This window comes from Hypanus sabinus, chromosome 4 (genome assembly GCF_030144855.1).
Source record: "Hypanus sabinus isolate sHypSab1 chromosome 4, sHypSab1.hap1, whole genome shotgun sequence".
Taxonomy (NCBI): domain Eukaryota; kingdom Metazoa; phylum Chordata; class Chondrichthyes; order Myliobatiformes; family Dasyatidae; genus Hypanus; species Hypanus sabinus.
This window is the reverse complement of record NC_082709.1, coordinates 147,062,413-147,077,677: the sequence shown is the minus strand read 5'-3', so window position 1 is coordinate 147,077,677 and position 15,265 is coordinate 147,062,413. Positions and strand designations below refer to the sequence as shown.

At 36.6% G+C, this 15,265-nt stretch overlaps 1 protein-coding gene across 6 annotated transcripts in view; it reads left to right on the top strand.

The window, feature by feature from the left end:
- The window catches only part of nme7 (NME/NM23 family member 7), a 161,149-nt gene that overhangs the window by 95,162 nt on the left and 50,722 nt on the right, over nt 1-15,265 (top strand). For all 6 annotated transcript variants that reach the window (XM_059968312.1, XM_059968315.1, XM_059968318.1 and 3 more), the window contains exon 7: nt 13,362-13,426. In XM_059968312.1, the coding sequence (XP_059824295.1) occupies nt 13,362-13,426 (65 nt within the window). The remainder of the gene's footprint in view (nt 1-13,361; nt 13,427-15,265) is intronic.

The window sequence follows — 15,265 nt, the reverse complement described above, 5'->3', positions numbered from 1 at the left end:
CTCCTACTCAGCCCTCCACACAATTTTGCTAATGCAGTCACTGCTGTGGCAGTTGTTATATGAACTTTCAATGGCAGAAATTATGACGGTAATTATGCATGCTGAACAGCTCCCTTAACGTACATTTGCTATTGCTGACCTAATTTAAAAAAGGGAGTGCCATAATGAAAGCTGACTCTTGCTGAAGTGTGCCAACTGATTCAGAGTCTCCTTCCATAATGGACTCACCTTCCTCTAGTAGATCACCAGCAATATTGATGCTAGGGAACTAACTATGCTTGTTTTTCCCTTGTGGAGAGGTAACAGACGGAATGTTGCTCCAAAGAATAGTGTATGTAAAGAAAGATAACCCTCATCCATTCTCCCGGCAGTTCTATTACACCCCATACAATTGACCAGGATCTTTATGAACAATCATGGCATTGTCCCGTGTCCCGTGTGTTGACATTTTTGCCACCAAAGGATGACTTGATAAGAACTATCAATCTAGATGAATATTATTTTTAAATCATGAACATTTTAATGTTTAAAAGTAATTCATGTAATTTATTTTAAACATAATTATGTTATTCTTAAATTATTGATTATGTCTAAATAACTTCAGTTCTCTATGGACAGGTTATCTGTAGCTAGCTTTAGAACTTCTGAGAAGACAAGAAACGGAGAACATTTTTTTGTTTTAAAACTTAACGTTACATTTCTATCATGAAGAATAAATTGAGCTGTTTGCCAGATGGATATAGATACTTAAGGAGACCTTGAACTGATTTAAGATCTGAAACTAACCTTTAATTTTTGCTTCTGGCTTCCCATTTGAAAAGTTATTCCATAGTTTGTGATGGGGAGAACTGGAGATGCAACACTGTCAGCATCATGTTACCTGAGGTTCTCCTTCCCTTGGGTCCCCTAACTTCGTCACTAAATGGCGGAAAATAACGCTTCTACTGAAAAGTCGCTATGCTAGTTTGTCAATAGCAGAACCAGCAGCCTCACTACTTGTACTAAGTGAAATGTAACATATGCAAATTAGCTTGTTTATTCCTTGATTGTTACGTTTTCTTTTGAATGTACCTGATTAATTTTCATGATAGACCCGGTGTTCCTGAAAGAAACTGACCCATTTGCAGGCTGTTCTCAAAACAACCTGTGCTGGTTTGAGACAGGTGCCGAAAATTGTCCATCTCTTTAATAATTATACAGTTTGGAGAGCATTGAAGTTCTGACTCAAGATATTGTGTACCACAACTTTGTATGCAGAAATACTTGGCATCTCACCTGAAGTTTGAGGTTTCTTTAAAAAGGTCATAATAACTTGCAGTTATAGTGCCAAGGGAGTCTACTAATTTAAGGTAAGCGATGCAATTAATGGAGTAAAAATTTAGTGATTAACAATGCAAATGAATGTATTTAAATTAAAGAATGGAAACTTATCTATACGAGGTAAAGAAGCTCTCAGGAAAAAATCAGTGGAATTGAAATATACCATGATATTACTTACAGTATATTTCAAGGTTTATTTAGATATCTCTCGCTGTTACCTTTGGATGTAGTAAAAGACGAGGTGTAGATTAACTACAGCTGAGTGAGCCAATGTTAGCAGCTCTTTTGTCATGGTCTATGTAATTATTTTCTAGCTTATCTTGTTGCTGATGCCTATAAAGTGATTTCCATCGGGCAAAGACTATTGTACTAGAATTAATTTGGGAGTTGGGAGAAAGAAGTGAAATCCTCTCAATATTGATTGGACCTTTAAGAATGGAATAGCAGGATCTTGAGATGACATACATTGTTGCTGGGTGTCCAAGCTAAACTGTGGTCAAAGACCATAGCGGATATTCTTTGGAGTAACTAGAGTCTTATCTGACACAAAGGGTGATAATTGAGGTAAAGAAAGCCAAGTGTTTCATCTAAAGGGCAGTCACTTTCGTCCATTCATCTTTAACAGCTGCTTTTATGCTTCCTTTTTTGATAAGGTTGGGAGTGTGGTAATTTACCAATGTTTATTAAGCTTTATTAAACCTGACATTGAGGTCTCTAGCACAGTCTCTAAATAAGTAGCACAGTATGCAACCCTATATCTTTGTTAGACCTATGGCAGGACAGAGTATAACGGAAGAAATATACTCAGTTGCTATTTTATTAGGTACATCTGTACACTTGCTTGTTAATGTAAATATATAATCAGCCAATCTTGTGGCAGCAACTCATTTCATAAAAGCGTGCAGTCACGTCAAGAGGTTCAGTTGTTGTTCAGAACAAACATCAGAATCGGGAAGAAATGTGATCCAAGTGACTTTGACTATAGAATGATTGTTGGTGGCTCATGTTGTGGTTTGAGTATCTCAGAAAATGCTGATCTCCTGGGGTTTTCATGTACAACAGTCCCTAGAGCTTATAGAGAATAGTGTGGGGGAAAAAACTGTTTAGAAAGTGAACTTGACAATTAATAATGAAATATAGGCAAATGATTCAGGAATTGGGTTTTTTTGCATCAATGTTCACAATAGACAACACAAAAAAGCTGCATACCAGAAACTGGAAGGAAGGAAGGAATTCAGAGGGGGCAGGGAGTGTAGTCACTATGCAAGTGATATCAAGCAAATTGTTGCAACTGCAAGTCTTGTTTAAGATCTTAAATAAAGTGACTTGTGAGAGGGTTTTAATTTTGCAAATTTCCTTGGATTTGGAGAAGATTCCATTAGATTGGAAAATTGCAAAAGACTCGTATATTCAAAAGAGATGAAGCCTACATATATCATATAAAACATTAGACATGTTTCAGCAGGTTGCTTAGAAAGCTATGATTTTGGCAAAGGCAAAAATATTTTGTGAAGTGAAATTGTATTTGACCAGTTTATGAGAGTTCTTTGAAGTAACATCCAGCTATAAGTAAAATAGAGTTGGTGAATTCTTGGACTTCAGAAGGCATTTGATAAGGTGCCATATTAAAAGTATTGAAAATATATGAAAATAAAAACTTATAGTGTAGGATGTAACATTGGTATGAACAGAAGGTTAACTATGTTATGGAAATTGAAGGCTTAAGTAGGTCTTTTTGTTTTACTGACAAAATGTAACATGGACTATTCCACAGTTGTGGGGCCGCAACTTTTAAATTAATGATAACCAAAGGTATGATTGCTAATAACACATTGATAAGTAAGAAGGCGAGTTGCAAAAAACAGAAGCACTCTTCAAAGATATTGAAATAGGATGTGAATGAGCAAACAAGCTATAATTTGTGGAGAATGTGTAGTTACCCATTCTTTGTCATCAGTTGCGGGAAAAATATAAAGTATGTTATCTAAATGATGAAAGATGGCAGAAATTGGGGATAAGGAGGGAGCTCAGAGCTCAGTATCTGGTGCCTAATTCAAAAAGGACCCGGGTGCAAATATAGCAAGTCATTTTGTTTCTTTCTTTCTAAATCTTTTTATTAATATTAGTAATATGGACAGAATACAAATGATATATTGATAAAGAAATTACCAACATACACATTCCGTTACATATGAAAAAAAAACATACATAATAGTTACAATATAAATGAGTTTACCAAGACATAAGCCATAAGATATGTATGGACATAGTAAATCTAAATATTTCATAATGTATAATATATAAAAAAAAACAGAAAAAAGAAAGAAAAAAAAACAAAAAAAAATTTTTATATAATGCAGAACTAGCTAATCTAATCTAATAACTATAACTAATAAGTAATATAAAAGAAAAAAACAAAAGAGAAGGGAAAAAAAGCGGGCTGTTTATAATATCTCACAAAAATAAGTATTCATCAATGCCGTCACTTCCGGTCCTCTCAAAATACATAAGCTAAAAGCTGGGAAATCAAATGAACTTGGCACAGGGTCATATTACATCATATGAAAATGTTGAATAAATGGTCTCCATAACTTTTCAAATTTAATAGAAGTCTCAAAAGTACCACTTCTAATTTTTTCTAAATTTAAACATAACATAGTTTGAGAGAACCAATTAAATACAGTGGGAGGATCAATTTCTTTCCAATTCAACAATATAGATCTTCTAGCCATCAGAGTTAGAAATGCAATCATTCGACGGGCAGAAGAAGATAAATGCAGTGAGTCTAACATTGGTAAACCAAAAATTGCGGTAATAGAGCAAGTCATTTTGAAAGCAAAAAAAATGGTTTTGTTCCATTTTTAAAAATAAGGGGTTGCTATTTCATTTAGATCAGATAACTTACTCTGAAGGTCATGTGCCTTTAAGTTTTGATACCTCGAAATAAAATATTTAAATGTTTTTAAGACCAAGATGGAGAAATTCTTGATAAGGAAAGGAGTCAAAGATTACTGGAGCTGGGTGAGAATGGAGAATTAAGGATACAAAGAGATAAACTGCGATTTTATTGAATGGAGGAGTAGGTTTGAAAGGGTAAATGCCATACATTTACTTAAAATCCAAATATTTGTTTACTAGATACCCAATTTGTATTAAGGAGGCAGTGAATGTGAAATCAATTTTGTATATTTATTTATTGAGATACAGCAAGGAATAGTCTCTTCCTGCCCATCGAACTACGCCGCCCAGCAACTCCTCCTTCCTCCCTCCCCCCCCCCCCCCAATTTAATCCTAGCCTAATCATGAGACAATTTACAATGACCAGTTAACCTACCAACCAGTACATCTTTGGAATGTGGGAACAAACTGGAGCACTCAGAAGAAACCCACGGCATCGCTGGAAGAACATATGAACTTACAGGCAGCATTGTGCTAACCACTATGCCACAACCAAATTGCTCCACTCATTCAGATCAGTCCTTAACCAAGTATCAAAAACAGCTTGGTGCTAACGAAGATTAATTAGATTTTTAATTGGCGATATCAAAAACAACAGTGTTTTGATGCCTGTTATCAAAACAAAATGGAAGTTGGCAGTGATCAACTAAAGATCCAAGCCCACCAATTGGCTGCAGTATTCAATTACATTTTCAACTTTCCTTTGCTGCAGTCAGAGCTTCCTGTCTGTTTTAAAATGGCAGCAATTATATCAGTGCCCAAGAGAAGCAGGGTGTGGACCTGCTGCAGTTTGTCTGCCGCTGCAACAGGTCTCCAGAGAATACAATCTCACTAGCTCTCCATTTTGTTTTGGAAAATGTGGATAGCAGCAAAACATATGTCAGGCTACTGTTTATTGATTACAGCTCAGTGATCAGCACTATTATCCCCTCAGTGTTTATCACCAGATTAAGAACTTGGGCCTCTGCAACTAGACCTTCAATTTCATTATCAGGAAACCACAGTCAGGCAGATCAGAAATAACATCTCCTCCTTGCTTGCAGTCAACACAGGTGCGCTTCAAGGATACACTCTTAGTCCACTGCTCTACACTCTTTACCGTGCGGTAAGCACAGCACAAAGGCTATCTATAAATTTGTAGATTATGTCAGTGTTGGTAAACGATGGTGACAAGGAGGTGTGTAGAATTGAAATATATCAGCGGTTGAGTGACATTCAACATCAGCAGAATTGATAGGGGTCTTCAAGAAGGGGAAGTAGGAAGCCTGCCCTCACAAGAAGGATCAGCAGTAGAAAAGGTGAGCAGCTTCACATCCTTGGGTGTCAACATATCAGATGATCTATCTTGGTCAAAATTACTGGCATGGACAGAAAATTGGCTGACTAACAGGAGGTAAAATGTGGGAATAAAGAGGGCCTTTTCTGATTGGCTGCTGGTGACTAGTGGTGCTCCTCAGGGATTGGTGTTAGGACTGCTTCTCATATTATATGTCAATGATCTGGATGATGAAACTGATGGCTATGTGGCCCAGTTTATGGATGATACAAAGATATGTGGAGTAAACAGGCAATGTTGAGGAAGTGAGAATGTGAAGAGGGTAAGGGGTATGTGTAGAGGGGGTGGGCGAGGGGTAAGTGTGGCAAAATATGTAGACAGGACAAGAGAGAGGTACATCATTGGGGAAGTAAGGAGAGGTGGCTAAAATAAGGTGCCAGGCCAGACGTGGAGACCACAAGGAAGAGGGAACCTGCGACCACAAGACAATGTGTTTGGCAAACTATTTTGAGCTATACCTATTTCAAGTGTTTTGAAGTGTGTCTGTATTAATTCCAAGTATTACGCTTGAACCTTTGCTAATTCTGAGTATTTTGCGTGCTTAGCTATGCAATAGCCAATCAATTGATGAATTTGAATCGGCACCCATATTTGTGAATGTAGTACCCTGCTTTTGGGTATAAGTATGACCTTTGTAAACCGACAAATTGGGAGTTGGCTACCTTACGCCCAAAGTGCGTGGGGCTGCGAACTCCTCTCTGAATAAAAACCATTTCAGAGGTAATTTCGTGTCTCTGGTGTTTTTCCTCAACTGAGCAGGTTAATAATTTCAGGTTGACAGAAGCAGGTAGTCTGTAGAAGGATTTAGACAGATTGTGGGAATGGACAAAGAAATGGCAATGGAATACAGTGTAGGGAAATGTATGGTCATGCACTATGATAGAAGAAATAGAGACATAAACTGTTTCCTATACAGGGAGCAAATTCAGAAATCAGAAGTGCAAAGGGACTTGGGAGCCCTAGTGCGGGATTCCCTAAAGGTTAGCTTGCAAGTTGAATCATTGGTAAGAATGGCAAGTGCAATGTTAGCATTCATTTCGAGTGGATTAGAATATAAAAGCAAAGATATAATGCTGAGGCTTTATAATGCATTGGTCAGATGGTACTTGGAGTATTGTGAGCAGTTTGGGCCCCCTATCTAAGAGGGAATATGCTGGCATTGGAAAGGGTTCAGAGGAGGTTCACAAGAATGATCCCAGAAATGAAAGAGTTAGCACATTAGCAGCTCTGGGCCTGTAGTCACTGGAATTTAGAAGAATGGGGGGGGGGGGGAATGGCTCATTGAAACCTATCAAATATTAAAGGCCTAAGTGGAGTGGACGTGGAAAGAATATTTCCAGTTGTGGGAGAGCCTAGAACTAGTGAGTACAGCTTCAGAATAGAACGATGTTCCTTTAGAATAGAGAAGAGAAGGAATTTCTTTAACCAGAGAATCTGAGGCATTCAGTATCACTGACGACTGTGGAGACCAAGTCACTGGGTATATTTAAAGCAGAGGCTGATAGGTTCTTGATTAGTAAGGGTATCAACTGTTATGGAAAGAAGGCAAGAGAATGTGGTTGAGAGGGATAATAAATCAGCCACAATCATATGGTAGAGCAGTCTCAGTGGGCCGAATGGTTAAATTTTGCTTCTATGTCTTGTGGATTTATGGTTACAGACTTAGCTAGCTCCATTATGGGCACATCATTCCTCACTACTGAGGACCTCTTCAAGAAGGCAGTATCCATCACTAATAACCTTCACCATCCATGATTTATAGTAGTTGCATATTTGCACTGTACTTCTGCTGCAAAAGGACAAATTCATGTCATATAAGTAAGTGATAGTAAACCTCATTCTGGTTTTGATTCTGAGAAGCTGAAAGTAGAGGCATTTCAGCTGAACAGAGCATTAGTTAGTTAGACACAATCTCAGAAGAATCACGGAAGCTGAAAAGGACACAGAATAGATATTTTGGAATCCTAGAAAATGCTATTAATAGTAACTCAAAAGTACTTTTATGGAGAGAGTGAAACAGCTCATGCTTCAAATTAATAGCTTTTCTTTAGAACCTTTCATCAAGATCATCAACATGAAACTGTAATAATTTCACATTCCATGAGTGCTGCCTGATCTACTGAATTTTAATTTGAGATTCCCAACATATTCAGTATCTTTTTTGTTCATTTGCCATGCCTGGTATTATAAAGGGTTGTACCTGCTATCTACTCTATCCAGAGAAATTAATGTTTTTACTTATTACTGTAATAAATATTTCATGGGGGTGAGTGGAATTAGAGCAAATATCTTTGAAGTGGGGTTCAGCATAATCATTAGTTTCCAGCCACTGATATAAAGTCAATGCAAGCATTGATTTAAAATGACTTGAGGGGGCACCCAAGTTCCTATTAGACAAGTGACATTGCAGCAAAATGCCTTTTAGTGAACAATCCCCTTCATGTACAGAAATTGCATGCTCATGTCAAGTGATCTTGTATTTGCAGATAAATATCAGTTGGGAGTACTGAAAGAACATTCATATTTAATTACTATTTTCTGAGTCAACTTTTTCAGTTGCAGTTAGTGTAGCATCATAAAGAAAAGGCTAGTAGGAGAAGCTTGTACAAGAATTAAAATTTCAACATGTGGTATCTGTAATCAATGTATAATTACTCTTAGCAAATCAAAGTGTAAAGATAAACCATAGTTCCTTTTTATTCCAACATCAAAGTATATACCACAACTTAAATACTTTTTGCCACGTAATGGCCTTTTTTGTCTTTTTTTTAAAAAACAATCTTTGAAGGGTGATTTAGTCTGCTAATTTTTAATGAGAAGTTTTATGTGCATTCTACTTTGTACTCACTATAATTCATGAACTCCAAAGTCCCAACCTTTTAGTTTTAGTTTTATGCTTATGAGCAAATCTCAAGGTCATAGTCTTTTCCTTGGAGATTTTTATTTTTTTATTACAGTGGATCATTTACAGATTACCTAAACGCAGCAATGGAAAAACACAGTACAGTTTATCTCTGGCAGCTTGTGTATGCTGATCAGCCAGTGACTAGAAGAAAGGAACAGCTGTTGCCTAGGCAGTAGGAACAATGTATCCTAGCAACAGATATACTTACAATGGAAACATAAGGAACATGAAGTGATCTGGGGCATGCGGCTGGTTATGGTTGAGACAGTTTAATGACGGAGGGTCATGAAGAGGGAAATGTAGAACTGAAGGAGTTGAAATGGTGAAATAAATTATAAATGCACGGAAGTTTTGAAATGTAGTTTCTTTGAGAAAATTACTTAGGTTGCTGTTCTGCTTGCTGTGGAGCCAGAAAAACGAGGGTTTTCTTCTTTAATTAAATAGCGTTTGTTTCAATAACGACATCAAATTTTAAAATAAAATGTTGGGTATTGAAAATTTGAAATACAATCAGACATGATGAAGCAGCAGTGCTATAGCCTTGTCAGAGGGAGCTGACTGGACAATTTTCTTGTCAATCAAGCCTGGTGCTCACAGTGTTGCAAGTGGCTGAGATTGATTTCATGCACCCAAGTTATAAGTAACTGTCCTCTACTCACTGCATTTCTAAAGCAGACATCATTGGCTTTTACTGAGAGAGATAGTATTATTTCTGTTTGTCTACTCTTTAAACAGATTCTGTTTCCTGGGTAAATTAACTTTGTTTATGGTACAATAGACCATCTGCAGAGACTTATACACACCAATCCAGATAAGTACACTGAAACATAAAATGGTGCCAACAAATTGATCATCAGTAAGAGAGGGGTGGGTTAACATCTCGGGTATAAATATTTCATCAGAAGTGTTGACATAATTTTATTTTTCAGATGAATATTGATTGATAGGATGCCTATTTTTTAACTAATTGAATCAATACATTGTAAACTGTAAATAAATTATGTGTGATAATGTGCAGTGCCATAATATTCATTTATTGAAATGTATCAAAACTTTAGTTCCTCAGGTGGTCTTCCATCTTGACGAGTGACATTGGCACATGTGCTCTACCGAGAGTCTTGGAGTCTAGGAAATTAACTGACAATGGAGCTCAGTGGTGGCCAGTACAGAAAGAAACAGCGATGTTACAGAATTTACATAATAAAGTAAATATAGGGTTTACGACAGAAAACATAGAAAGTTATATCAATAAATCTAAAGGAACAACTTTGGGGAGCAGGAAGAGTGGATGATAGATGGTTTAAACTTGGATTGAACAAGTTTAGTCCATCTGTGGCAAAATAATTTTAACAAGTTCATAGGGTCACTTCACAGAGATGAGTATGAAGGGTTATTGTTACTTTTGCATCCAAACTAAGTGTTTCCATATATATTTTGTAATTGTATCTGGCTGGTGTAATTTTCTTTGTTTATTAACTGTTGTCATTTTAGTCGAATGCTTGCTGTTTAGGCCCAACCTCCATTCTTTGATGCAACACATACAAAATGCTGGAGGAACTCAGCAGGTCTTGTAGGATCTATGGAAGGGAGTAAACAGTCAACGTTTTGAGCCAATGCCCTTCTTCGGTCTCAGCCTGAAACATAAACTATTTATTCATTTCCATGGGTGCTTCCTGACCTGCTGTGTTTCTCCAGCATTTTGTGTGTGTGTTGCTTTGGATTTCCATCATCTGCAGAATCTCTTATGTCCACTCTTTGATGTGTAAATTCTTTTTGTGCAGTCATATGTGGCAAGTAAATTTTGTAATACAGGATATAAACTAATTTTTGAATCATAAGGGTTGAACAGAAATATATCCAGGTTGGTCAGAAAACATATAATATGACAAATTTAATTTTTGGGTATAATCCATCAAGTATTCATCCAAGTGCATTTTTTAAAATAATGAGGATTCCTTCTTCCCTCCACCATTCTGACTGGGCTTCCAGAACATATCTCATTCTCTACGTGGAACTAAGTCCTCTCCAATGCTGTGGGTTGAATATCCTTACCCGAAATTCCAAAATCTGACATTGTTTGAATGCCGACATGACATCAGAAATGTAAAATTTCACAAGGCGCAGGGAAGGTTCCCACATGATGCATAGGTCTCTGAGCACCACAGGCAGTTCTGGGAAGTGACCTCACTTATGTAATGAACAGAAGTTGATGAAAAACACTGAATAAAGCAAAAATGAAGATCTCAATAGTGTATTGAAAGAGTGGATTCATCTGTGTCGGAGTGAACATACACTGCTTAATGGTATCCTGATCATGAAACAGGCAAAACTCAAAGTTCAAAGTAAAAATTATTATCAGATTACATACATATCACCACCCCCAACCCTGAGATTCTTCTTTCTGGGGACATACTCAGCAAATCTAAAGAATAGTAACTACAAACAGGATCAATGAAAGAGCATAAAAGACAACAAACTATGCAAATATAAATAAATAACATGAGCAAGTCTTTAAAGTGAGATCACCGGTTGTAGGAACATCTCAATAGATGATTACAGTTATCCTCTTCTGTTCAACAGCCAGGTGGTTGAGGGGTAGTAACTGTTTTTGAACCTGGTGGTGTAAGACCTGAGGCTCTTGTATCTCTACTTAATGGTAGCAGTGAGAAAAGAATATGGCCTAGGTGTTGAGGATCTTTGATTATAGATGCTGCTTTCCTCCAACAACATTTCATGTAGATGTGCTCAATTGTTGGAAGGGCTTTACCCGTGATGTACAGGGTCGAATCCACTGCCTTTTGTAGGATTTTCCATTCAAAAGCATTGGTGTACTTATACCAGCCCGTAATGTAGCCGAGTCAATACATTTGCCACTACACATCTAATGAAGTTTGACAAGGTTTTTAATGTCACGCTGAATCTCCTCAGACTCCTAAGGAAGTAGAGGTGCTATTGTGCTTTCTTTGCAGTTATGTTTATTGCAGGTCCAGGCAGGTCCACTGAGATAGTGATACACAGAAATTTGAAGTTACTGACTCTGTCCCCTCTGATCCTCTGATGATTACTGGCTCATGAACTTCTGGTTTTCCTCTCCTGAAGTCTACACTCAGTTCCTTAGTATTGCTGGCATTGAGTAAAAGGTTGCTATAATGACACCACTCAGCCAAATTTTCAATCTCCCTCCTGTATGCTGATTCATCACTTTTTGATATGGCACCTTTATCATGACAAATTGAAGGTAATTGTGAACATTCAGCAGACTGGTTGTAGAAATTTAAGAAAAGATATGACACTAAATTTTTAAAGATTTGTGGTGATAAAACATCTACTGATCACGAAACAGCGGAGAAATTCATTGAGTTTGCTAAGGTATTTGATGAAAATCTAACACGCTGAATGGCTGCATCAGTACATATGCGAAACAAACAAGTTTAAGATAAACATTGCTTGCACACATTGAAATCCATACCATTTCTGGCCCAAGCATTTCGAATAAAGGGTACTCAATTCTGTATTAAATCTATGTATGGTGAGCAGATTATTAGTTAGGAAGCCCTGTGGTAATATTGATGACATCTTTGAGCACAATATCAGTAAATAGATTAAATGTGTACATAAAAAATCTTTGGCAATTTTTCATTTCTGTTTGAAGCAAGTATCATAAATGTGCTGTAAAAGTTGTTCTGGAATGCAATTCTTCAATAGTATTACTGTATGTTTCTTAGGGCATTGACCTTTTAAAGTTCCCAGTATATGTGGTTGTTTCTTGATAATCATGTGTACAATTGAATTGACTGAAGACTGGAAGGGGGAAAAAATGATTTTCTTGGTGCTTCAGGTAGAAGATAGTTGTAAACATTTCAGACTTTCATGGTTGTCTGCTGAGATCCTTAATCATTCAGCATGCAGATTTTCATTGCATTATTTTAATTATCCACTACCATTCATGTCTGGATATGAGATGACTGGACTGCGTTAAAAGGATGATTGGATGTTGAATCACATGTCTAATTGACCACGAAACTATCATATACATTGTAAAGATATGCTGCTGCAAGAGTGATGTGTGAGGTTTGCAAAACATGAAATCATGGAAGCGAAATCTAATTGTATTTTACTTTATGATAGCCATGAGTGTGCATAACTATCAGGGAAACTGTTCAGTTCGCAATCAGTATGATTACAATTTTCCTAGCTGGATATTGTGATGAAATATCGATCATCACAAACTTAAGACTCTGATTGAATTTTTAATTAAAAGGATTCATAACATTAAGTTAATCCGTATAAGAGTTAGGAATATTCATGTTCAGATGTACAATGCCTACATTATCTTGGGTAGAACAATTGTAAAGGAAACATAGACTTATTGTACATAAATTGATGAATATAACCTGTTTTTCCTGTCAAATGTTTTCCATCTCCATCTCCCACAAATGTGCATATGTTGAGAGGAACTAGGAGGAAAAATATATTTTAAAAAGAATAGTAAAGTGCCTTTCATTATGCTGCTGTGCCCTTGAGTTAGGGAATGGAATGAATACTCAGGTTCCCATCCTACTGCAGCTCAGCTACGCTGAAACCAGCATGTGCTTGTATGTAAACATAGGGAAAGATAGGATTGGATTCAGCTATAATATTGTTACTAAAGAAGTTTGCTGTTGAAATTAATAATTTACAGATACACATTAAGGAACTTGGCTGCGAAGACCTATGAAACGGAATGTTTTTGATGAAGAGCATCAAACGTGGAGGTGGAGGTTAATCATCACGTCAGATGATATGGTGTTTCTTTTGGATAAATATTAATATTGAAAGTTCTTTTTTTTTGTATATTTATAGGTCTGGCTGGAAAGATTTTGAGTACCATTGAAGAGATGGGATTTAATTACAGCGCACTTCAAATGGTAAGATGAATAATATATTATGAAAATATTCACTAGAAATTACAGAGCTCATAAAATATGTGCTAAAGTAATACTGTGCTTCTTTATCCTTGTGTTACTGTGTGATATATTTTTGCATCTAGTGCTCAAATATGTTTGGATGTTCTAATCTCATTTTTCCCTTCAGTGCTCAAAAGAAAAGAAATCAAGTGAAGTTATTGCAGGAAATTTTACTTAACTTCCATATCTGCGAAACTGCCCAATGTCATTCTTGTGCCTTTCGAAAAGGAATTAAGTATTGAATTTTACCACTGTCATAGTCATAGGAAGTCATTCCTGCCTGTGGCCATCAAATTTTACAACTCCTCCCTCAGAGTGTTAGACACCCTGAGCCAATAGGCTGGTCCCGGACTAATTTACACTCGGCATTATTTACTTAATATTTAATTATTTATGATTTTATATTTCTATATTTCTACACTATTCTTGGTTGGTGTGACTGTAATGAAACCCAATTTCCCTTGGGATCAATAAAGTATGTCTGTCTGTCTGTCTGTTAAAGCCTTAACATCTTAAGCACTTTAAAGAAGAGTGGCAGCATAGATATGGGAATAGATGCCCTGTTTTATTGCAAACATAGGTACCTTGGAAAAAAGTAATGCAGCAGAGATATCCCGAACAGCAGGGGACCTACGTAGACCCTATGGGCTAAGATAAAGCGTATGTCCAATTGAGTTCAGAGTGATGCTTTGAGGAATTATTCCAGTGCCAAAGCAAACTTGTGTGTTCATCTTTCACCCCACTTTTACCTCATTCTACAGTCACTTCTTTCTCAGAGCAACTGCATTTTTGCCTTTCTTATTTCAGATATAAAATAAATATCACTTTGCTTGATTTTTGCCAATTATATCTTTCACAACTAGACACATAATGATTTTTTAAAAAGAAACAGTGCTAAAGTCAGTAATAAAATAGAAAATGAATAAAATCAAGTAAGGCATCATCTATGGATAGAGATGAAGAGTTAACTTGTCAAGACCTGTCTGAACTGAGTGTTTCCATCAATTTCTGTTTTTATTCCAAAATGGTTAGGCATTAATCGGATCTGTGGTAATGAGTGTATCTAAAGCAAATGAAGCCTGATATTTTACAGGGGCTTGATCGTACCCAACAGAAAGCAGTCTGATTCATTTAATTCAGCAGTCCTTAGATCAGAGATATAATCTTGACTGAATTCATCTGCTATCCGTCCTGAACACTTGACCTGGCATTACTCAAATTTAGACCGTGTATCAAGAGTGGAACTTCTGAAATTCTGTCCTCTTCTTTTGCAAGCTAAATATGCTCTGTGATTTCAAACCCCAGGCAGAATTGTTTTATAATATTCTTTCTTGGGATCCTCTTTTGCTTTCTTAATAAAGTGAAGATTGTGGAACATTGGTTGGCCCATTCATGGTTTAACATAAGTTACTGTTTCTACTGCTCAGGAGGAGCCATGGTCAGTGACATTTATGAGTCATTGATTAATTCATCACCATTCTAGAATGTCCACAGATGGATTATAGTAAGCATAAACTTTGGATCATTAGATCCAATAAATTAATTTACTGTTGTCTATAAAGATGGTGAAAGCAGAAGAAATTATCGCATTTGAAATGTACCTTCAAAAACATGTAAACTGCATGGGTATAGATCGAGAACCAGGCAAGTAGCACACCAAGGTTCTCCTATATAGGGGTAAACTAAATTGATCAATATTTGGCCGGCTTAGAAGTACTGTTTGGAAATTGCAGACCAGATAAACATATATGGAAGATAGGCAATAAGCAAATGTTCAAATACAATTACCTAATCATTACA